This window comes from Peromyscus californicus, unplaced genomic scaffold (genome assembly GCF_007827085.1).
Source record: "Peromyscus californicus insignis strain IS unplaced genomic scaffold, ASM782708v3 Scaffold_4__1_contigs__length_199733344, whole genome shotgun sequence".
Lineage (NCBI taxonomy): Eukaryota > Metazoa > Chordata > Mammalia > Rodentia > Cricetidae > Peromyscus > Peromyscus californicus.
The window spans coordinates 39,416,470-39,441,328 of NW_026294562.1; the positions used below are offsets into that span (position 1 = coordinate 39,416,470).

Sequence of the window (24,859 nt, forward strand, 5' to 3'; positions counted from 1 at the left end):
GTAGAAAACAGGAAGGGCCAGTGTTAATCCATTTTCACTCATTAATCTGGGTGTGATTAACCATCTAACCACCCAATAGCCTAATGATGAGGACATGGACCTAACTGCAAGGAGCATAAAATCTAAAAAGGACCTAGAGTCAAATTTACTCTGTTCTATAACTAGACAGCTTCTTTAAAACTTACTCTTTTTTTTTTTCCTTGAAAAGTTTGGGACCAATGAGACAGCTCAGCAAACAAAGGCACTTGCCACCAAGTCTGCTGATCTGCGTTTTATCCCTGGAGGTACACGGTAGAAGACAGAACCTACTCCTGCAAGTTGTCCTCTGATCTCCACATACGCATGCACACACAGAGCCCACCAAGAATTTTCAGTCATGATGGCGGCCACTCAGCACTGATCATGGTCGGATAGCTTAAGCAACAGAGTGCAGACACAGGTGATAAGAATTTATGAATCAGCAGAAATCCCCAAGGAGATAGACACATACAGCAACTAAGTTAAAGAAAGAAGGTCATTGTGAAAATCACGATATTATATGGAAAGAAACGTGTCTTTAACTTTCCATTGCTCACATCTCCAGATGGAGAGCGGTTCATTTCAGATTAACTCAGAAGATGATGACAACAGGGTACAGGGAAGAGGAGAGGTGGCACATGCCCACGAAAAGGGAATAAGCTCTTAGTCCTTCTGATTTCAAACCCTGCACCCAGGTTGTATAACACAATGGTGCAGTTACATAATGTTCTCTTGGTTATATGGACTGTGTACAGTCAGTAGTGAAATGCAACCCAAAGCAGCCCTACTGATATGTCTGTGCACAGACACATGTGTGTGCAGACCTTTCTTCCCACCTTTCTCTGCCTCTGTTAAGAGGCTGTGGATAAGGCAGGTGAAATGATCTGCGACTCCACTCAGAATGGACATATCCTGGAGGGTACTGAGGCAGCCAATACAGATGACCTGGTCTCTTGGTGGGTCCCCAATGCACTGCGAGGCATTTCTGTTGTGCTTACATGCCATTCCATTGTTGGAAGAGTCTAGCTTTTGATTTTCTTAGAAATGCCCAAAACCCAATGATAACCACAGTAAAACTCCCCAACAGAAGCAGAATAAGGACTGGGCTTGTCCTGGGCTTGCTCAGGAGTCCATGCTGGTTCTTAAGGCCTGGTCTTCCTATTGCCCCTGAACCAGGATGGCAGGCTTCTGCTTCGTTCTGCATTCCTGGTACCTGCTCCCTCACTCACACCCTGAGAAGCCACCCTGGCAGGTCAGGGAGTGGAGTAGTCCTTCAGGGTTTGCTGACATGGAGTCAGAGGCTCTGGTTCCTTCCCAGAAGGAGTTGTTGACATGGTCACAGTATCTGCATGTGTGCTGGAATCTGGCCCTCTTCGTCCTGGTTCCTCAGAGAGGCAAAGCCTTCCTGGCATCTTAATATGCCTTTCCCTTCCTGCATTTCTTGCCTCCTAGGCCTATGGTTTTTCTGAATTCAAAAAGCATTTCGAAGGCCCAAAGACATATGCTAAGGAAATATGTCTCAGCTATGGTAATATTCCCACATGGCACAATTTTCTGGAAGCACACGGCTGTATGTCCATTCATAAACAGCTTTCCAAGGCCTCAGAATGAGAGAGAACTTAGGAATTTCAGCTCCTTCCTCTGTTTGCCAGAGAAGTATTTTACAGCATATCATAAATCTCTCTATTTTGTAGTGGCAGATGTGTATAAAATCTGTGCAGAGCTTTAAATCTTACTAATATTGGCTTGGTACCTATGGATACAACCGCTCATTGGCATATGTGATTATACCTATGCGTGTAGTCTGCATTCTTTAAAGAAAGAGCAAGGGACAAAAAAAATTGCAATTTATGTGATTTCTACATAGTTAATAAAGCATCTTTGATGTGGGTACACAAAGTGGCATTCCATGAAAATTAGAAATGAGTCTTTTAAATCTTTGAAGTCCCATTCACACTGACTGCAGTTACCCATCTATTATGTCTTCTACACTATTTACCATTTGCTCTCTCTGTCTTTAGAGTATAAACAGTTAAAGTGTGGTCACACCAGTTCTTTGTGACACCCTCTGACTGTTCTTTTGGAAGCTAGTCCCAAATGCTGGGTTATGAATATACCAGCTTGGAATGGTGGTTTCATTAGTCTATAGTAACAGAAGAGACACAAAACAAGAGCATTTGCCTAGATCTAGAACTGTTAGATATCAAAAATTCTGTCACGAGTGTGTGTGTGTGTGTGTGTGTGTGTGTGTGTGTGTGTGTGTGTGTGTCTTTGTGTGTGTATGTGTTATACCTTCTTGGGGCAGGGTCTTTCTGTGAACCTGGAGCTCACATTTTTTAAGTTAAGCAAGCCATAGTGATCCTACTGTCTCTACTCCTGACTGCACCATGGTTACTGTGTGCACGGGGCCATGCCTGCTTTGTGATGTGGGTGCTGCCACCTGAGCCCAGGATGTTTGCTCAGGAGATTTTTCATATAGATCTCTTGGCTCTCAAAGCCAGCTGGTAAGTGACAAATGAATCTGGATAGAAAATTTTGTATTTTTTGTTTTTAATTTTGTTCTATAAAAAGAAAATAACAAAAATAATTCTTGGAAAAATACCAGTCATTATTCCTGTTGATTGACAGAACCCTTGCCCTTGCTTATCTAGAAGGCGTGGAACACCCACATAGGCCAAGCATGGGGATATTCTCTTCTGGATAAGTGTACTCAACAGTCCAATGAACCTGTTGAAGAGCCTCAGTTGGAGCTGTGTCTTCCTTGCTTTATGTCTGGGATAGAACTTTCCAGTTTCTGGTCCAAGCCAGATCTATCCTAGACTCACCAATGCCCCTTGTCCAGGTGGAAGCTTTCATTGTCTCCTGGAAAAGCCCAGGATCTTTAAGTCTGGGACTTGGATCTATGGACTGATCAGGCAACAAACTGCTCTTTCAGAAGGTCCGTGTTTTCTTGGGCAGTAAAGGTAAGTAGAAGAGGTCTGTGTTTTGGAGATGTGTGAACAAATTCATCTGGTAACATGGAGAGTGGTAGGAAGCATCTGTGTGAGGTGGGGCCCAGGGACACACCTTTCTGACGTCACCCGTATCCTCTCGTCATTGGATGAGTTGAAGCGATCATCCTTCTCTCTGAAATATTCCTCTATGCACTGCTCTTCAAAATCGTGCACTTTCTTGAGCTCATCATCAGTTATGAAGAGTTCTAGGGGGGAGGAAAGAGCCGTGAGACAGAGCAGGGACCGCAGCGACATCTGGTCTGTGGCCTAATGACGGTTTTAAAGAAATGCAGGCTGGGGAAAGTCTACCAGATTCTATTGTGAGTTCCAGACAGAACCCAAATCTAATTAGGCCTCTTGAAACACAGGCTCCTTCCTGAGCTGCAGAGTAGTCGTGGTCTCTGGAAGCCACCTGGGTATACCTGGGTACCACAGGAGCTGGGCTTAATTAAGGAAGCAACGGGTTGGAGAACAGAAGGAAAACAAGGGAAAGAAAACATCTGGGAGCGTGGATGCTTCTTGAAGGCTCTAAATTTTCTGGGCTGAGTAGTGTGACATACCAACATCACTGATTAATAACCTTTTGTAACCCCATTCTCTCTCTCTCTCTCTCTCTCTCTCTCTCTCTCTCTCTCTCTCTCTCTCTCTCTCTTTCTCTCTCTCTCTCTTTTCTACTACAGAGGCAGGAAAGCCAAATACATACATGTCTAGTCACCCTTTAAATTATTAGCAAGACTCAGTTTTGACCAAGAAACAAAAGAAGTCTACTGCAGGGAGGGTGGGTATGTTGGGAAGAGATTTTGCTCCTTCATTAAAAAACAAAAACAAAAACAAACCAACCAACAAAACCAAAACCAGACATGGTTGCTCTTTTTATACTTCCTTTCTTTTTCCTAACTTCAACAGAAACATTTGGCGACTGGAGGCTCAGCAACTATTCTGTGACCTTGAAAACAAAATCACACAAAAGGAAAGCTGAGCCGAAAACTAGGAGTTCGGGTCTTTTGGGGTCTTTGTCCTCAGTGAGCCGTGGCTGAGTTTTCGATCCTCTCTTTACTCTCCGTTATGTAAGAAAAAGAAGCCTTCTTTATTTGTACTGTTGTTACTCTGGTTTTCTAACAGAAGGTAAACGTCGCCATCAATGCTACCGCAACAGAAGAAGTGTGGTGGAACTGTGAACCATTAAATGGGTTCTGGAACAGGGTTAGGGCAAGAGAGTTGTTGCGGTCGGTCATTTCTCAGATCAGGAAGTCTTTCTCACCCTGGGCCCTTGAAATGCTGCAGACACTGGCTCAAACACCAGGGGGGCTGAATTTCAGCTCTGTGGGCCCTTCCTGCCCCACATCCCTCTTGCTTGCCTAGAAACATCAGTTAGAACTTGCCAGGGTTGTAAAACATGGCTGGAAAAGCTGCTGGGACTGTGGAAAATACCAGAAGTCAGGCTGTACTTCTCAAAAATGGCAGGCTCCTAAGGTGAGGGACAGCTATGCCAGGTAGGGACACCTGAGATGTGAACCACACAGAGTCATGAACATCAGGGTCAAGAAGGAGGGAGGCCACATAGACTCCAATGTCAAAGACCCATGCTACCCTCTGCTAGGGATGTTTCTAAGATCCAAAGGAGTAGACTCAGTACTTTCTTGGCACCTTTCAATTGCCTTATTTGTTCTCTCTCTCTCTCTCTCTCTCTCTCTCTCTCTCTCTCTCTCTCTCTCTCTCTCTCTGTCTTACAGACACTACTGCTTGCTTTGTGCCTGGCATTTATGTGCATGCTCTGGCTCCAGATTCAGGGTCTCATGCTTGTATAAAAAGCACTTTACTGACGGAGCCAAACCCCAAGCCCTATGCTGCTCTTTTTCAAAAAATAAAATATTCTTTAAAAAAGCCTATTACCATGTCAGATTTTACCATCTAACTCTTCAGTTTACTCTTTCCGAGTCTCTGCAAGAACTTGGCAGTGCTCTGGGATCTTTTAATGACAGCTACAGACTGATGGGGGAGAACTTCATTCTTCCCTGATGGGTAGACACATGCAGGGCCTGCCTCTCTGCTCTTCACTCCTCTCACCCTGTCACGTTTTCAAGATCTTCCTTCTGGGAAGGAGTGCTCTGAGAAGTCTGTCACCTGCTCCTTCCTGCTACCTGTCCAGAGACCTGGTGATACATCCCATGCTACTCTGGCTGAAAATAAGAAAACCATGTATATGGCTGGTACCTGCCTTTAATCTCAGAACTTGGGAGGATACAGTGAATTGCTATAAGTGTGGTGCCAGCTTGATTTATATAGTGAGTTGCATGGTAGCCGGGGCTATGTAGTGAGACCATGTCTCATAAACAAAACACAGAAACAAATCACATATATTCTAGAGTTTGGTGGGGCTTCTCAGTATCCTTGGACCTATGAACCAGGCTCTGAAGTAGAAATAGGTCTCTGGACTGCCCCAGCTGAGTCTGAACAAGAAATATCCCTCGCCCCCCGCCACTAGGCTCATGTGTTTGAATAGCTGGTCCTGAGAGGGTGGTTATATTCCAGGGTCTGTGAGGTCTTTCTCAGTTATTGTGGATGTGTCTTTCAGGTTCACAGCCTGGCCAGAGTGCCTATTGAGTTTTTTTTTCTGCTTTCTCATCTCCCAAGGCATGAGAAGCTGCGTGTCCCTCATACTCCTGCCTCTATAACCATCACTGCCAGACCTTCCTTCCCATAATACACCAGGTCTCTCCAAACTATGGGATATGAAAAGTATCTCTCCTTCAAGTTTCTTTTCTTAGGCATTTGGTCACAATGACGATAAAAATAACTGACACAACCCCCTGTCACGTACTGTATTTCCAGCCATCTTTTGCTCTCTAGCTAAGCGAAGGTTTCTACCACAGGTGCTCATGATTTATGGAAATTGACTTGGAGCCCTGAGTTGACCCCCAGTGCAATATTCTTTATTATTAATTAATTAATTGTACAATATGACTCGAGTTTCCCCTCTCTCCTTTCCTCCCATTCCCATCCCCCAGTGCAATATTCTTACAGCATGCCTTGCCTAGGAGTTGACCATGCTGGCATGATTTGAGTACAAAATATCAGGCAAGTTCAGCTTTCTGTTGACCTAAACTTGTATTTTGGAGGGGAATGGTAATGAAGTTGCCAGGTCTTTCCAACTGTCTGACTTGAACGTCTAGAAAGAACTTGGGCATTGCTTTGTTAGGGAGATCACTAAGAGCTTTAGGCTTAGAGAATCAGTTGGGTGTATTGTTATCCCATGGATGGAGACAGACCCCTATCATCCCAGAGGCTCTTGCTTGTGGATTTAATGTAGATGTAGACTTGACACATTTGGAAAAAGCACAGTAGATTGTCTTTAAGTCATTGCATTTCAGTGGCTCCTGAGAGCTGGTGCCCAGGGGCATTTAGGAGCCTGCAGGAGCCACTGGTACTTAATGTGCAGAGATGGATACATTAAGTCTCCTGCCATGTGTCACACATTCTTACACAGTGAGGAACTCTTCCAGCCCAATGCTATCCAAACTTCCCTTCAGAAACACCAGGCTAGAAGGTGGGTGGTGGGTGGTAGGTGGTGGGTGGTGGGTGGTGGGTGGTGGGTGATGGAGTCCTTTGAAAACAAGGCTCACTCTCCACAAAATCATATAGGTACAATGCTGAAGGCTTAGAAAACATTTAAAATCTGTAATAGCAATAGTCCCAGAACTGAGCATTGAAGAACAAAACTCAGGCCATATTGTTTAAAGTGATATCTACTATGGCACTTGGGGCATATTAATGTGGCTGCTTTGTGGTAGGATCTTTGGAAAGTAAGAAGTGTATGAGGGTGGCAAACGTGCTCTGTTGGAGAGTGTTTTTTCTCTTAGTAAGAAGTGGCTAAGAATTCTGGCTTCAGCCCGTGCTATGCTGTCTCCTTTCGACCGTGTATCTCATCAAGCAAGCCCTCTTCCCATTCCCCTAGATATGCAGGAGGCAGGAGGAATGAAGCCGGAGAACCAGGGAAGGCATGGTCCCCCCCCCCCCCCCCCCCCCCGCCATGACTGCCTATGGGAATTGCTGGGGGCTTCCAGCTGCAGGTGCCGGCTTGCTGCTCACTCAGGCCATAGTCTCTTTCATCCGGGTCACTCTCGTGTTTCCTCCATCGGCAACACACATGTTGGAATATCATGGTCATGTGGCTGAAGATGATGAGCGGTGGGGGCAGAACTGGCCTCTCGTGGAAAGTCATGATGAGTTGGTACCTCTGAAATTTCCATACTTGGTTGGATATCGACTTTACCTCAAAAAATGTGTTGCTGAAACAGACCAGAGAGTCACACGACAAAAAATAAATCATTACTTTTTTTGAAATACCGGCTCCCTCCCTCCATGCTGCCCATCCATCCACCTGTATGCCTGAAGAAGTGGCCACTCACTTGAAGACAGCAATAAGGAGGTTGACCAGAAGGATGTTTGCCACCAAGAGGTAGCAGGCCATGATGGCTGGCACAATCCATGCTCCTGTCTTGCATGGGGGTAGCTGGATTGTCTTGCCATCCTCTCGGGTCTCATTCTGTCCACAGGGAGCTGGAGGAAGTGACAGTTAAAAAATGATTTGAGAGAGAGAGAGAGAGAGAGAGAGAGAGAGAGAGAGAGAGAGAGAGAGAGAGAGATATTTAAATGAGGTGTTTAAATGGAAGGAAAATACAGCCACCTCAAACAGCAAAAAGTTTCAAAAAAGCAAAATAGGAAAATGAAAGCTTCATGAATATTCAAAGGGCCACCACTCTTGAGGAGAGGCGGTTCCACCTGTGTCCCCAATCTGTCATCAGACTGCAAGAGCTATCTAGGGCCACCTGCTTGGTCCCTCAGTCCCTTGGCCCCTGGCAGTGGTGAGAGGGCATTTGGTGTTCCTGAAATGCTTGGTGAGGGCTTTTGGAGGAGCCAGGGCCAGAATCCTACCTCCTGGCAAGTTACTTTCAAAATGTGCTGTAGAGGCCTCCAGCGGACAGCTTGGAGCCAAGCATGGCAGGCTATTGATTGGAAATTAACACCAGGGCAACTGTTAATTGCTGGGAGAAACAATCCTCCGCCTCAGCCAACGATTTGCTGTCTCAGTACAGAGGGAACAGTACAGGGCGGCACCCTGGGAAGCACCTAGAGAGCTTGTCACTTGGTGCCTCTGATGGATGAGGAAGGAGGATAACAGGGAACGAGGTCGCGGGGAGGGACCCCAGAGCCCACAGCCACTTGTCTTTAAAAAAACCAACCAACCACATTTTCATTCCAAGTATGTGCATTTCAGGGACAAGACATAAACCTAACTGTAGTTACTAAATGGCAAAGGCATGGGGAGCGGTGTTCAGGGAGATGTCGTGGTGGGAATGAGGAGGAAGGCGATGTGTGGGATTGGGTGAGCAGAAGTAATGTGCTAATGAGGCCAGCTTGGTATTTCCAGGTAAGTGGGGCAGGGGGAGTCCTCAATAATGCTTTATAGGCCTGCCGAGTGGGGCTCACAGAGCCTGTCTTTCTTACTGTTCTATTGCTGTGAAGAGACACAGTGACCAAGGCACCTTACAAACAAAAGCATTTTTTGGCAGCGGGGGGGGGGGGGGGGGGGGGGGGGGGGAGGGAGGGGGGCTTGCTTACAGTTTCAGAGGGTTAGCCCATGACCATCATGGTGGGGAGCATGGCAACAGGCAGGCAGGTATAGCCTGGAGCTAAGAGCTGACATCTGATTCACAGACAGCAGGCAGAGAAAAAGAGCGGTGAGACTGGGCCTGGGGTGGGCTTTTGAAACCTCAAAGCCCACCTCTGGTGACGCATCTCCCCCAACAGGGCCACACCTCCTAATCCTTTCCAAACATTCCAATAATGAGCCTCTGGGGGCCAGTCTCATTCCAACCACCATAGAGCCCGTCTTGCTTGTCGGTACTGAGGGTAAGTGACGTAGCTCTTCCTGTCCAGCTGCTTTCCTTTGGCCTTTGAACAGGGTAACCTTATGTCTGTTAGCAGTGGGTAAGAGCACCTCAGGAGGCCTCAGCAGCTCCTGTAGGCCGCTACTGAGGAACTGGCAGGAGGGTTGGCATGGGGACTCTACAAGGCTTGAGCAGTACAGCAAGGGGGCCCATTCTTCTCCAGAACTCCTCCTGCCAGCCATTGCACTCTGCAGGTTCTCCGCTCTCAATACCCAGGGGTCACCTGGCAGCTTGAAACACTACTAACACCCAGCTCTCACCCAGAATTGAACCAGAAGTCCCCTGGGGTCATAGGTATGGCCTTCCTTGTCATTTGCTACAGAGGTCGAGTAACTGAGCTTTTAGTTAGGCTGGAAAAGTCACATGATTTTTTTTTTTTTAAATTAAAACACATATTTGCAGCAGCCAGCAAGGGTTTTATTAGCACTTGGCCACCAAGATCCTGATTTTATGACCAGGATAAGATGGCCAAAGCACTCCCTTTGGCTCTATATGCCAGATAACTGGATGTGGGAATGGGGTGTTTTCTAGAAGGCAGAATCTTGCTATTGACATTTGTAGTACTGACCACCCAAGACATCCCTGTAAGAAAGAGGGTCTTGGAAGAAAATTCACCAACAAGTGATGTCAAAATTCTGCAGGCAGCTCTCCAGGGCTATCTTTTCTCCCTTCTCCCTGTGGGCACAACCTGGACCAACTTTCTTGTAGTTCTTAGAAATCCAGTCTTCCTCTCACTTCCTGATTTTGAGCCACATTGTTTCTGTCATTTCCATAAGACCTGTTGACAACTTGGCCCCACTCCCAAATTTCACCCAGGGTGTATCTGTTCTCTTTAGTGTGTGCCTAGCCTCCCACTTTCGACCCCTCCAGCCAGGATTGGGCTGGCCATATCCTTAGGCTCCCAGCTCCCACCGTTTGTCTCAGGGCTCTCACACGGCCGTTACTGCCCAATTACTTGTCTGTACTGTACACAAGACTTACAGTGGGACATTGCTCTTCGAGGTTACCCTCCTCTTGGCTCAACAATCCACCTAGCATGTTCATATGCCGTCCAAAACACGCAGTGTTTGTGGACTGAGTAAAGAGATCTCTTGAGCATCTGTGCTTGAACTGCTGTAGTCTTACTAGGTTGGTTCAGTTAGGCAATATAGATGTCAGGCCAGTCTGAGGAGCATCATCTAGATTCTACAGCAAGAAGTGCAGTGTAAATGAGTTAGATGTTCCTTGTGACAATGATAATGATAAAAAAGTGAATCATTAAGAGGCAGCCTTTATTTGGTAATATCAGCAAAGAAGCTGTAAGCATTATAAGGCAGCAGTTAGTGCAAAGCATTGCTCCACAAGGGCTTCTAATGACACCCTTGCTCTGGGACTAGAAAGTGCAGTAACTCAAATACGCAGATGTCTGCCACTAATGGAGATGAACAGGGTGCCTTCTAGACCTGACAAGCAGCAGTTATTAGGAAGGATGGTAAGTTATTTTGATGGTCCTATGATACCAGCAAGTTGCTGGGAATACCCCCAAGCATATGCCCCAATACAGCACATGGATGGAGGTTTAGGGGTATGTGGGCTGGCTACCATCTCTGTATCTCCCTCTTTCTTTCTTTCTTTTCTCACTTTGCACTTGGGACCTTTTTCTCCCAATACTTCTGCAGTGTGAATCAGTCACTACCAGTTACCAAGTGGCGTGTTCTCACAACAGTCAGTAGAGTCCCTGTAGTAGATGTTTGTAGATTGGAGCTCTCCCACATCCACTGCCCTTTCCTTGAATAAGAGCATCCTGTTTCCTCCTGTGGACTCACTTTGCTCTCCCCCACCCCTCACTTACAACAAAATGTAAGGCTACCAAGTAGAAAGGGCCTGGCTGAGAGGGGCATCATAGAGAACAGAAATTGAGGACCAACTAAGACATGAACCATGAACCATGTGAGTCTGTTTTTTCCAAAGCCAGTTTTAATTGGGTCGTTATCACTTGCAATGAAGACTCATGACAGGAGGTAGGCATGGTGGGGCATCACTGTAATCCTAGTGGTAGGAAGGCTGACACAGGAGGAGACTTGTGCGCTAGAGCCTCACAGATACAGTAAAACATTGGTGGAGGTGGGGTGGGGGAGCTGCAGGGGGCGCCAGCTGATATAACTACCCTCCCTCCCTGTCCACAGCCAGTAAAACAAGATGTTCATATTTAGAGCTTTGGACTAGTATAGAAAGATTGAGAGCGGTACTCAGGGACACAGCATCTGACCTGATGCTGAATCACTGTTTTAGGAGCCAAAGCAGAGATTCGACTGCTCTCCTCCTTCCCCAAAGGAAACCACTTAAAGGGTCTACTCCAATAAAGCTGAACTTTTATCCAACTGTGGCCTCAGAAACTGGCAATATGGGCTATTGCAAAATCAGGGAGGTAGATACAAGTCTGAGGAGCAGGCCAAATACTTGGACATAGCCACCAACCCTTAGAGCAAAGAACGTGAGCTCCAGGAGTGGCACCATAGGCAGGTGTGAGCACAGAGGCGGAATTTGGCTAAAGCTGTTGGATCTGTACAGCTATAGCCAAATTTGAAGGGGCCCCTGCGCTTTGACTATGTGGGTCACACTGACACATCACAGGGAAGAGACTGAAAGTGCCAGTTCCTGCTAATGATGCATTCATAGGTAGAAATGGACAATTGGGCTTTGGAACACACTGATGGGCTAGTCACAATCTGGCAAGAGTATGTGGGCGATGGATGAGAAAAGCGACTCCCGTATGTGGTGGAACAGCATTCCAGTGGTTGGAACTGTCCCCTTCCCCAAAAACCTTTATAGTAACAAAGGGGGCTGAGCACAGAGCTTATGATAAGAATACTTAACTAGCATGACTAGGAACTTAGGTTCAGTTCCCATTACTGAAATAGGTAGAACCTAATCTGAAACAAGGGTCAACAGCATCCTTCTTAGAGTATAAGCCCTGAGACCAGAATTTTTGTCTCTCTTGGTCACCAAGCTTGGTCTCCTGAGCACTACCTGACATATACAGGTGTTGAACAGAGAGATACGGCTAAACATGGTGATACTAGACACCCGGGTCAGTGTCATACATTTCTCTAAGTGCACACTGATGTCCATTACCAGGTCAGAGCCTAAGGATCTGTTGTATTTACTCCTAGGTCTCATCAAGTGCTATCAGAGCCTGCTAGTATAGAAAGCTCTTGTGAAAGCAAAAAAAACTAACAGAGTAAAAAAATAGGATTTTCCTCCCAAAGTCTTTGTCCAGAACAATAGAAGATCTTATTCTGTATGCTGTTATATAACCCTCCAGAGCAAACCAGCCTTCCTACCTCATGGCAGACATTGCTAATTAATCCTTTTATTCTCTCTCTTTCAGTCAATATGTTACTTTGGAATCTTTCTCTAGATAAAACTCTTGGAAGTATGGCAAATGAACTATAATTCACACAAGGCACAGGACCATCCTTAGCCCTTTGTAAAATGGGAATGCAAGGGTTGGGATGAAAGATATTTCCTGTCTCTTTTAAGGCTCCCACTCAGGTCCCCCAAGGTTTGGTTGACACTTAGACCTATATTCCAGCTGCCCAGGAACCTGAAGTGCCAGACTCAGACACTCTTCCTATTCTAGTCATTTCCGATGTCTGACATGGACTACTTCCCATACATCACAGGCCCTGAGGACTTGACCCTGCACCCTGCCAATTAAAAAGAGCACCTTTAAAAGTGGATGATTCTTCAGAAAATATTAACCTCAGCTCTTTCTCCATCTGAGAAAGTCCAGACAGTAGACCTGAAGTAAGCATCTTTGGAAGGGATGGTCTGTGCCAGCCTCCACCAGACACTTTACATGGTTCTTCCTCCCAGCTCTGTAAGAAATTATGTTCTTCTTAGCCAGGTGTGGTGGTACACACCTGTCATACCAGTACTCAGGAGGTAGAGCAGGAGGATTAGGAGTTCATGGGCAGACTTGGCTATATCATGGGACCCTATCTCAAAAACTAGAAAGAGAAACAAAAATAGAAGTATCCTTGCTTTACAATTGAGAGACAAAATGTCTTTCTCAAGGTTGTATAGTTAACAAGAGATAACGCTACAGACATTCTCTTTACCCCAAACCTGCTGCATTCCTGCTGCATGGATGGCAATTTGAACTGATGATGTAACTACGAATGTAGGAGAAGTGGGTACAACCTCCCTTTGATCTCTGACCTAGGTACACTCCTCTCTTTCTCATGTAGCCTGGCCAGTGTGCTAACACGCGTGCCCAACTACTGCATGCTTAAACGCAAGGTCTTGAGCCTGAGGTATGATCTTTCTAAAATTTTGATATGATGGAAGGTCAGACAGCTTCTAAACCTTTGTCAATGTCTCCGAAGAATTCGGGAAGAACAATAAAGCCATCCATACAAGCCGGGGGATCAGAGTGTCTTTTGTCAGTGCCTCTGAAGAGGGGACAACACAGAGATGAGGGGAGTCTCTTGATTACAGGCAAACGAGGGCATTTTATAGACACCCGGTCTTTGTCTTGTTCTTCCATATATATATATTATATAACTAGCCCGAACTGTTCATACGAATGGACAGCTGAATGGACTCTTCCAAGGTCGGAGCACAGAGAAGGAGAACAGGTTCATAAACAGGAGAAGGGACTCATGTCTCCCACGTTTAGATGCTTCCCTTTTCTTTTTCTCTCCTCCTATAATATACAGGGAAAGAAAATGCTTACTAATTTAATATGCATACCACACTGTTCCCTAAAAATCAGAAATAATTAAGACTGACCAATGTTTGAAATGACTGACATAACTCTCAAAGATAAGACAAGACAAGGAGAGATATTTCTTTCTTTCTTTTCTTATTTTTTTTTGAGACAGAGTTTCTCTGTGTAGCTTTGGTGCCTGTCCTGGATCTCACTCTGTAGACCAAGCTGGCCTTGAACTCACAGAGATCTGCCTGGCTCTGCCTCCCGAGTGCTGGGATTAAAAGCATGTGCCACCACCACCCAGCGAGAGCTATTTAAGGACTGTTACTTCCTCTCTCATCTGAAAAAAAAAAATGCCTGCAAGCTTAATCCCAAACCACAGACAATGGAATAAACAGCCAAGTTGAATATCTAACTATTTTAATTTTTTTCTATTTTATTTTTTAAGAAAATGATTTTCAATGAAAAATCTGTTTTGAGGGCTGGCAATATGACTCAGTGGGTAAAGGAGCCTATAGCCAAGCCTGATGATTTAAGTTCCATCCCTGGGTACCACATGGTGGAAGAAGAGAAGTAACCTTTGTAAGTTGTCCTCTGACCTCTACACATGCACCATGACACACCCATGCATGCTCCCTGCAGGAAAATAAATAAATAATGTAAAAAAAAAAACCTAAAAAAAAAATCCATTTTGAAAAGACAAGAAGACAAAGAAGATTATTCTTATTCCTGTGGTGGTTTGAAATAAAATGGCCCCCAAAGGAAGTGGCACTATTAGGAGGTGTGAATTTGTTGGAGTAGGTGTGGCCTTGTTAGAGGAACTGTGTCACTGTGGAAGCAGGCTTTGAGGACTCCTTTGCTCGAGCTACACTAAGAGTAGCGCATAATAGCCGGGTGGTGGTGGCGCACGACTTTAATCCCAGCACTCGGGAGGCAGAGGCAGGCGGATCTCTGTGAGTTCAAGGCCAGCCTGGGCTACCAAGTGAGTTCCAGGAAAGGCGCAAAACTACAGAGAAACCCTGTCTCGAAAAACCAAAAAAAAAAGAGTTGCACATAGGCTGTGCCTGCTACCTGCAGATCAAGATAGAGAACTCTCAGTTCCTTCTCCAGCACCATGTCTGCCTGCATGCCATCCGACATGATTGTAACAAACTAAACCTCTGAAACTGTAGGCCAGCCCCAATTAAATGCTTTCCTTTGTACGAGTTGCCATGGTCACAATGTCTCTTCACAGCAACATAAACTCTAACTAAGGATCTCTGTGAGTTCAAGGCCAGCCTGGTCTACAAAGTGACCAAACTCATCATCGATGAGTTTGACTGAAAGACTTGGAGTGCTGTGACCACAGTCCCAGCACCTGCTCTGAGGGCTAGTTCTCGGAGAACTGCCCTTTGTTATTTTTCATAACATAATAGTCTTCAAGATGAAATAATTGAAGATGCCTCTCTTTGTATTGCTACCTCTTTCCAGAATTTTTCTTATTTAAAGGTCGTAGATTGTGGTATATCTAGGTGGAAGCTGGGGACATTTTCTATTGCTTGTAGGGGATGACAGTGTCCCATGCAGTCAAGAACAGGAGTTACAAAGGTAAGTATAAATCAGGTCAGACTGAATTCTGTACCAAGGCACCATCACTAGTTTCTGTCTTACTGCTCCTTTTGTGGCTGACTTTTTCCCCTAGTCCCTAACTCAGCTGCTAGAGACAATACTGACTTCTCATGACATGCGAAACAACAGCCGTTAGAAATTGGCAGCATGCCTCGAGTCCTGCATCTGTGAATGAAAGGAGTTAGACTATTGATTTTCCCCAGAGGGTGGCACCTCCACAGGTCAGGGAGTCCATGATGATTTTAGGGTATAAGAACAGAGCATTAAATAGCACTGAGTCAGACAGTAAGAAAATGACCTTTCAAGACTCATTCAATTCTTCCTGACTTCATCGGGAAGATACTGTCAGTTTGAGGATCATGCTTGCTTAACTCATCCCTCACTAACCCCCCCTTCCAGTAAAGTTGAGACAGGCTTAAGCATCTGCCAAGGCTTTCATAATAGCGTGGTGTTTTCCTTTTGTTTCTTTTATGGTTATCTTCTATTTACATCGAATCATAGTCATTTTCAACTTATGGCCACAATATAATTTTTTTTAAGTAAATTGAGTTTTAAAAAGTGATTCAGTTGAAAAATTACAAGGAACAGAACAGAGGTTACAAAACAGAGAGAATATGGCTGATTAAATGTTGAGAAATACTAAATTAGATGATGTCCAAACTTCATCTGTTCCTAACATTGTATTGCTCCATGATTCCAAGAAAAGTCATGAGGTCCTTAAGCCTGTACCACCTGGGTACCAGTAACACAGCCTTTAACTCTTTAAGGCCATCCTGGCAGGTAGTCACTGGCTATTAGCATAATTTTAGCTTTGAGCTGTTCATAATTTATTCCAATTTAATGACTTAGAAAGCAGGATTTCCCAAACCTAGGCATATTGTGGGTGTGTTGAGGGGTGTACTGGGGTGGGGGAAGAGGGAAGAGAACCCAATTCTTTCTAACATCTCACTGTTATGTTCTTGCTAGTCTACATATAAATGGTCATTTATTTGCTATTTTTGGAAAGAGCTTCAACATTCCAACCTTGGTAGTTCATTGTTTTATTTTAGGAATTCCTATCAGGATAGTTGCATCCTCGCCTCCCTAGGGAAGGCTGAAGATATATAAGAGTCTGTTGTTCGAGCCACTAAGTTAAGGTTATGACATAACAGGGTTATGATATGATTGCTTCAACAGCTCAGATATCCCCCCCTTTCCCCGTATCCATGCTCCTTTGCCAAGTGACTGTGGAGTTCTCATTGCATGTGGGGAATCTGTTTCCTTGCCCTTTGATTCTGAATTTGGCCATGATGGTGAATGGAATATTTGTCAATGCAACCCACGTGGAACTGCAAGACAGCCCTTGTGTGTCTCTGTTCCTACTCTTCTACCACAGCCATCACCATGGCAGCCATGCTTATGCTAGCCAGTCGGAGGCCAAGACACGTGCACGTGGAGCCTCTGCTCCTACATGCAACTGTTGTCTGAGTTGATGCTGTTATGGATCAGCTAAGAGTCAATCTCCTGGCAGCCAGGGCAAGAATAACCATTTAGTCAGTGCACAGGCTTGTGAACTCAGTAAGTACTGTGGGTTAAAGCCATGGAGTTTGGGATGGTTTGCCCTCTAACACAATTGAGTCTACAGATACTTTCCCCTACTCATTGTGGGAAGTCCTTTGTTTACTTTTTTCCTCTGATGAAAAGAAATTGAATCCTCTTTCCTCTACCCAGAACACCTCCAATATACCCACAACATACCTAGGTTTGGGACATCGTGCTTTCTAAATTATTAGAATTGTGAATGGATTTCTGAACAGCTCAAAGCTAAAACTGTGCAAATAGAAGGTGACTATAAACCAGGATGGCCCTAAAGAGTGAAAGACTGTGTCACTGGTACCCAGGTGGGGCAGGCTGAAGAAACTTCCACCTCCAATTCAGGTCATAACTGACTGGAACACAGCCTATCGCTGCCCAGTGACCAGTGGCTAGTCAGACTTTGTCCTCAGAAGTTAATTTGCAGTGCAGAGATTTTAGCTAGACAATGGTAGACACTTAATTGAAAAGACAGGTAGAAGCAGGCCATATTGGTCTCGAAAGAGTGACGCAAGATATCTAAATAAAGGAGGGAGGAGGGAAGGGATGAAAGAGAGAGAGCCAGGGAGGATAAGACATATGACATGGACAGAGGCTGGAAAGTAGAGAGAAAAGCAGGTGGCGGAGGCCTTGTCTTCAGATGCTGACTCCCCCAAACCTCTTCCAGTTTCATTATCAACCCACTTCATGCTGCATTTCCTGTCTCCAAACGCCTCTGTGGTCTCCTCTATAGTCAATCTTCCTTTAACTTAGTTTTAGTGGTTTTGTTTTTTGTAACAAGTGTTTTTCTTTGTGTCTTTAGTGTCAGAGAGAGAAATAGTTTCCAACTAGCAGTTCATCAGAGCAGGAACATTTTCAGAACACTTCCCCTCTGGATAGTAGGGGTAGCAGCAAGATGGGAGAAGGGGTCTTCAGAGGTTAGAAAGATGTAAATAAGTGTTGCATAAGTCACAGTTCTATTGAAGGCTTACCTCAGCATCACACACACACACACACACACACACACACACACACACACACACACACACTCACGATCGAATGAGCTTCTTCAAACCGTAACAACAATAAAAATACAGAGATCACGTATAACAGTTAATGTTAACTGTAAACTTGATTGGATTGAGAAGTGCCTACAAAATTAGTAAAGTCCACATTTGGGGATATCTCTTGAGAGTGCACTTAGAATGTGGACATTCTGACTTAATTAGTGTATGGATCCCTGATAGTTCATGATATGATGAGAGTAAGGTAGGAGGTGGGGACTTGGGTGGCAGAGTAGGTCTCTGGGGATGCATCCTTCAGGGCTATCTCCTGCTCTGGCCTCTTACAGTATTCCTCCTCTGGTTCCCACCCTTCATTAGGTGAGCAGCTTCTTTATTTACCACATATCTCTGCAACCATGATGCCCTGCCCAAAAGTGTGGGGCCAATGACGGGGAGGGGGGAGGGGGCGGGCGGTGATCTCTCTGAAACTGCATACCAAGATAACCTCTTCTGTTAAGGTGTTTCTGTTAGTTTTTTTTTTTTCCCCACAATCACGCAAGAGTAACAAGTATAAGTAAAAATCTCCCCTTTGCTTCTCTGGATTTGTTGTCACCTCTATGGGAACTTCTTGAATTTCTAATCATCCTTCCTCCACTTCCAAAGTACTAGGGTTACAAGTGTGGTCTATAACACACATTTATATTCCATTGTAATTTTTTTATATGAGTCAGAGACTTTCTATGTAGCCCTGCCTGGCCTGGAACATTCTATGTAGACCAGGATGGCCTCAAATTCCTCAAGTTATCACTTGACTTCAGAGCTCTGAGGGCAGGAGATGATATCTCTCCTATTATAGGTGCAAAAGAGATTCCATTTTCATTGCCTTAGCCAGGGAGAACTCCCCCTGAAAGGCTACACCAGCTCAGTTTGCATGCCACATGTAAAGAAACATGTGTGTTGCTTTTTCTTTTCTTAAATTGGAATTGCATGCTTTTTCAGAAACCCGTACATCTCCAGTGAGTCCGTGTTCATCGAGATATCTGAAGAGGGATGAGCTGGAACCATCTTCAAGAGGGACTGTCCTATAATAAAGAAACTAGTAATAGAACATCAGGGCTGCTTGTGCCTGGAGGGATCAGTGCAGCGAGCCGGATGGCACATCTTTGCCTGGATGCACCTTACGGGACATAAGGCTGTGACAGCACCATAGAAATGATCCATGGCTCCCATTGACTCTGATCAGACTGTGCTTGAGGGGTATCACATTCATGGAAGCCATCTATATGGCCCCTAATGTTCAGTTCATGTACATAAGCAAACTCTGAGTTCCTGCTGACATTATTTACACATTCTCTGTAAGTGACAATTCGGGAAAGCCATCCATCCTCAGGGCTCCTGCATAGTTTTCATCCTCTGGTATACTCCCCTCTCCATGTCCCTTGCTGTACTCAAGATGCCAAGCTCAATCTCTTGTCTCCTCATCCCTGTTTCTTCTTACGACTAGAGCCGTTCACCCTGCCACTGATGATCCTTCAGCTGTACAGAATCCACATAGTATGCAGTCCACGTTCTGCTTGGAAACTAAACAGCTGTCAGGAAGCTCAGATGCCAGTGCCCAGCACTTGCTGTGGTGTTGGGACTAGACATTCAAACGTAGGCTGAATAGCAACACCACTATCGTTATAATGAAATAGGTGACAAGAAACCTTTATACACTGGACTAACACTGATATATGTCATTAAAATAAGCATTTTAGGCCGGGCGGTGGTGGTGCACACCTTTAATCCCAGCACTCGGGAGGCAGAGCCAGGCGGATCTCTGTGAGTTCGAGGCCAGCCTGGGCTACCAAGTGAGTTCCAGGAAAGGCACAAAGCTACACAGAGAAACCCTGTCTCGAAAAACCAAAAAAAAAAAAAGAAAAAAAAGAAAAAAATAAGCATTTTAATCTTCATGAGTTTATCTGTTAAAATAATGAGCCCAAATGTCCATTAAGTGGGAAAAAAGGGAAGTGGAGGGAGGGCCTTTTGCTCTCTATCCCAGCTTATCTATTCACAACAATCACCCCGTCCTACATTCTCTGATTTGATAGCTATCTGTCATTGGCCTATCTCATTAAATCATTTCTTGAAGTTACTGCCCACGTTGGGCACCAGATGGAGTGTTTTTCTAATTATTTTTTAACAATAAAAACTCAGGAGTCAGATATTAGGGTAAGAACCTGAATGATCAGAGAAGCAGTGGAGAAGCAACCAGTGACCTCTCTCTCTCTCTCTCTCTTCTCTCTCATTCCTCCATACAAAAGAACTGAGACCCTCTCTAAGCCCCACCCTCCTACTTCCTGTGTCTATCTATCCTCAGTCCTCCAAAACCTCTATGGTTAATTTTGGTCAGCTGGTAGCTAGCTCTGCCCTCTGCCCTCTGATTCAAAACAAACTCTATTGTCAGTCTTGGGAGCGTCAGAGTGTGATCAAAATATCACACAATGAGGTGCCGTCTTGGGCAGGTTCAGGTGGAGCTCTCAGTCAGCCATTGTCAGCTGTGTATGTTCAGGTCCACTCACTGGTCAGGGCTTCAGTTTCCCCATCTTTAGGCCTGCGATAATGATGCTAGCAATGACATTATTAATAATGATGTTGATACATGCCTAGCTTCCTTGGCCGTTCATCTAACAAGCATTTGTAGAGCACCTGTATGAGGCAGGCTGGAGATACACCAACGAATAAAGCACTAAAGACCTCCTTTGTTCCATCATTTGCACTGGGGAGGCAATGGTTGTGCTGAGGGGCAGAGGTCATGGGGAATCTATGATAAAGAAACAAGAGCTGAATGAATGAGCAAACTGAGTCGTGTGCAGAGAGATGATTGGCACTGGAGCAGGAAGGCTCCGGAGTGTGTCCAGGTGGCCAAGAGACCACACTGGGAGAGCATGATGGGAACAGACTGGTTTCAGATGGGGTTGTTGGCCGAGAGGTGCTAAGAAAAGGCTGGTTCACGCAGCAGGCATTGCTTAGCAAAGGCTCTGAGGTGGAAGCCTGCCTGCTGTGTGCTGTGCGATCAGGAAGGTCCCTGTGCCCGAAGCCATGCTGGGAGAGCAGCTGGAGAAGAGGGAAGGGTGAGGGCAGAGAGCATCACGTGGGGCCTCTGGAGAGACCTCAGAGAAACAGGTTCTGAGGTGGCAGGCGTGGGGGCAGAACATTCTGTATTGTAATCCTGGGTTTAATGCAAGTAACTGACTAATTTTCCTTTCTCCACTCATGCTTCTGCCTGATGGTTTTGTAGTCCTAGGTCAGCCATCTTTTCAGGATTTTTTTTTTTTCTGGTAGTTTGCTATGCCCTTAATGAAATAGGGGGCACCTCGGCACTCAGCAGGGAGCACTGATGGCAGTCATGTTGTGGTACCTTAGACTCTGAAAATATCACTCATAAAGAGGAAGGCTCATGACAGGTGGCAGCTGGGCATGGTGGCACATGCCTGTGACCCCAGCACTTGGTAGAAGGGTTTCAAGTTCAAGGGCAGTCTAGGGAAGAAGACGTTGAGTTTGAAGGCAGCCTGGGTCACAGAGCCAGACACTGTCTTAAAACAAAACCGAAATCTCCAGCAGAGGATAGGAGCGGGGCTCACCAGCTGTCTTTCAGTCCCACCCACACAGATCACCCCAGCTTTTGGTCATACAGCAGTCCGCCGAAAGAATGTTGCTTTCTAATCGGATTTGAGCAGAAGTAACTTTTACAGATAGATGAAAACCTCGCAGCACGGAGGGAGAATAGGGTTCTCGTTGACGGCAGCAGGGCCCAAGCCTAGCTTTTCTCTCCGTAGCTGTTCACCACCATGGTGCTGCTCAGCGCACACTGTTCAGTGCGCCTGCTGTGCCTAAGAACAATAAAGCCAGGCTCAGGCTAACCCTCTCACTCCTTAAGTGCCTTAACCTTTGCTGAAGCAGGAAGACCAGACATGAATCTGGAGCCAGCAGGGTGGCTGAAAATTCTCTAGACGGTTTGACTCATCATATGACGTAACAAGAGAAGACTTAAATTCCTGCTTGACTTCTTCATGGAGATAGGAATGCTTTAATTTAAAAGATGAAGAGTGGAAGAGATGGGTTTACAGAAATTGGATGTTAATAACGTTAGTATATTCAGCTCGGTTGATGGCATTTGCTAAGAACACTGGAAAAGGAGGCAGCTGCACCGTGCCATTGTAGAAATACCCCAGCTCATACAGCCGTGGCACGCATGCGAGCGCTGGTCTGTGTTTGGTCTTTAGAACCCTGGCTGCTGACACAGTTTTAACAAGCTAATGTTCGTGCAGCTCCCCTCTGAACAAGAGTGGACAAACAGTGTTTCCTTTGGCCAAGTTGGTCTGAATAGAGCTGTGGGAAAAATCCTAAAACTGAACCACAAGCAGTGTAAAAATTGGCCGGTTTCTAGGTTCTGCATAGAAAGGAAACAAGTTGGCCTTTTTTTGGGGCTGCTGTCCCTTGCCTCTTCCCAAGACAAAGGCTGTTTGCTGCATTCTCATAGAACGGCACTCGGGGAGTGGAGACTTGTACAACTGTTCAGAAAAAAGGAGGATGGTGAGTGCTCAGGTTCTGTCTTGTTTTCTCAGCGATTGTACAAACACATGCAATACCAGCAAACGGAGCAGAGACTGGAGAGAGAAACACAAGGGAAGGAGAGCTGAAAGAAGTCAAGTTCACTGACAGGAGGTAGGAGGACCCCATGCATGCCTGATGGCAGTTAGAACTCCATATAAGATGGAATTCCCTGGAAGGTGACAGAGAACCAATGGCCAGTGAAGTCAGCATACAAACTGTCTGGGCTATGATGGGTTGTGCTAACTTGCACAGGTATGAGGCCGATGGACAAGCTGCTTTCCATAACTTTTCAAGGAGTAGAGTTGAGACAGGTCTGACAAAACATGTTTCAGATTCACCAACAGAAAGGCCCTTGTGGAGGTCTAGCAGGCATTTGTATTTACAGCCATCCTACAGATTCTGGGCCCAGCAGGTTCGAGGACAGGCACTTTCCCATCTGTTCCCTCATTTGATCCACACAGCAACTGACACAGTTCTATAAAACTATCAAGGCCAGATAAGGAAGATAAATCGGACTAAATCTAGCAAGGAACGTTTTAGAAGTTCTTACCCATTCACTTAATTAAAAAAACAGTTTGAGCCGGGCGGTGGTGGCGCACGCCTTTAATCCCAGCACTTGGGAGGCAGAGCCAGGCGGATCTCTGTGAGTTCGAGGCCAGCCTGGTCTCCAAAGCGAGTTCCAGGAAAGGCGCAAAGCTACACAGAGAAACCCTGTCTCAAAAAACCAAAAAAAAAAAAAAAAAAAAAGTTTGGCTTACCCAATACTAATTAAGCACTTGTTCTGTCCCAGGAATTGCTTTGCATGTTTTATAAATTTCAACTAAAAAATGAGAGAAAACACAAGAGGTATGCATTTTTATTATGCCTAATTTAGAGATGAATAAACTGAGGCAAAATAGCTAAGTAACTTCTCCAATGATACACAGCTAAAAGGCCTGAATCCAGACCTAAGTTTCTATCATCTTTAAAACAAAGCAAGCCGGGCGGTGGTGGCGCACGCCTTTAATCCCAGCACTTGGGAGGCAGAGGCAGGTGGATCTCTGTGAGTTCCAGGCCAGCCTGGGCTACAAGAGTGAGTTCCAGGAAAGGTGCAAAGCTACACAGAGAAACCCTGTCTCAAAAAACAAAAAACAACCAACCAACCAACAAACAAAAAACCAAACCAAACCAAACAAAAAAACAAAGCAAAAACCAACCGACCAAACAAACACTACTACTACAACAGAGTCTCAGTCTGTATCCCAGGATGGCCATCATTTTAATATTTTAGCTACCATACCGTGCTACTTCTAATAGTGAGGACTTTTTCTTTTTTAAATGATGAGGTTTTACTACATAGCCCTGGCTAACTTGAAACTCATTATGTGGCCTTGAACTCACAAAGATCTACCTGCCTCTGCCTCCTGATTAAGGGTATGCACCACAATGCCTGGCCATTGTGAGGATCTTGAGGGTCTTTTAAGGGAGGGTTGACTGATGTGCTAATGTCTGCACTCCAGCTTTTCTTGTGCTTCATCCTGATGTCTGACCAGTGACTATCAAATAGTGATGTTTACGAATGATCATTTTTTTCCATTTGTAAACTTTTAGGGTAAGTCCGGCCATAAGAAGTTTTGGCTACTATGTTTACTTTCAAACTATATCTATATAGACCATACTGGATTTGACAACTGGAAGTTGGCTACAAGTTCTCTAATGAAAGAACTCAAAATGCCAAGTTTTCATTTTCCTTTTTTGTTCAGCAATTCCTTGGGAAACAGAGATGGCTGACACGGGCGTATTATACAAGTGCAGATTTTGACGTGTTTATATTGTGTTAGATAAGGCCACCTAGTCCACAGACTTGAAGACTCTAAGACCCCTTTAGGTGTTTCTCCTGAGATCTGTCTCTGATCCATGGGAACAGAGACCTCTTGATTTCACTGGATGGTGCAGATGGGTGCAAGGGTAACCATTCTGCCTGGGCATAGCTGTTTGAGGACGCCTTGACTGACAGCTTCACTCAGCAGGTTGGGTTTGCAGTAGGAGGAACTCAGTGGAGAAGAGGTTAAGGACCAGCTACAACAAGGCTTGTATAAGCAATGAACAAAGCGCAAATCTTGTTTTGCTATCTGTCATTTCATGTTAGTAGGTGATTGAAGGGACTGGTTCCGTCGATGGTTGTCATGGATATGCACTGCTCCACCTGCTCCCAGATTATAATAGAACCAGTGGTGCTGAGTTTAGGAATGTCAAACAAAGGGATCTGACTTTAACAAACAGTGGAATTCTATGTATCAGCATCTGAGACTAATCAAGATGCTCACAGTCATGTCAGAATTCAAGAGATGGATTTGCTGTAGAGATGCTTCTACTGATGGCAGGTATGTAAGAGCAAATGCACAGAGCAGTGCCAACAAGATCTTCATTGCTGTACTCGTTCACTTAATTAATTCATATATA

General features: G+C 45.1%; 1 protein-coding gene across 28 annotated transcripts in view; it reads right to left on the minus strand.

Moving 5' to 3' along the window:
* The window catches only part of Trpm3 (transient receptor potential cation channel subfamily M member 3), an 859,806-nt gene that overhangs the window by 9,812 nt on the left and 825,135 nt on the right, over positions 1-24,859 (minus strand). For all 28 annotated transcript variants that reach the window (XM_052762651.1, XM_052762653.1, XM_052762659.1 and 25 more), the window contains 3 exons: positions 7,421-7,571; positions 7,101-7,300; positions 3,085-3,217 (listed from right to left, as the gene is read on the minus strand). In XM_052762651.1, the coding sequence (XP_052618611.1) occupies positions 3,085-3,217; positions 7,101-7,300; positions 7,421-7,571 (484 nt within the window). The remainder of the gene's footprint in view (positions 1-3,084; positions 3,218-7,100; positions 7,301-7,420; positions 7,572-24,859) is intronic.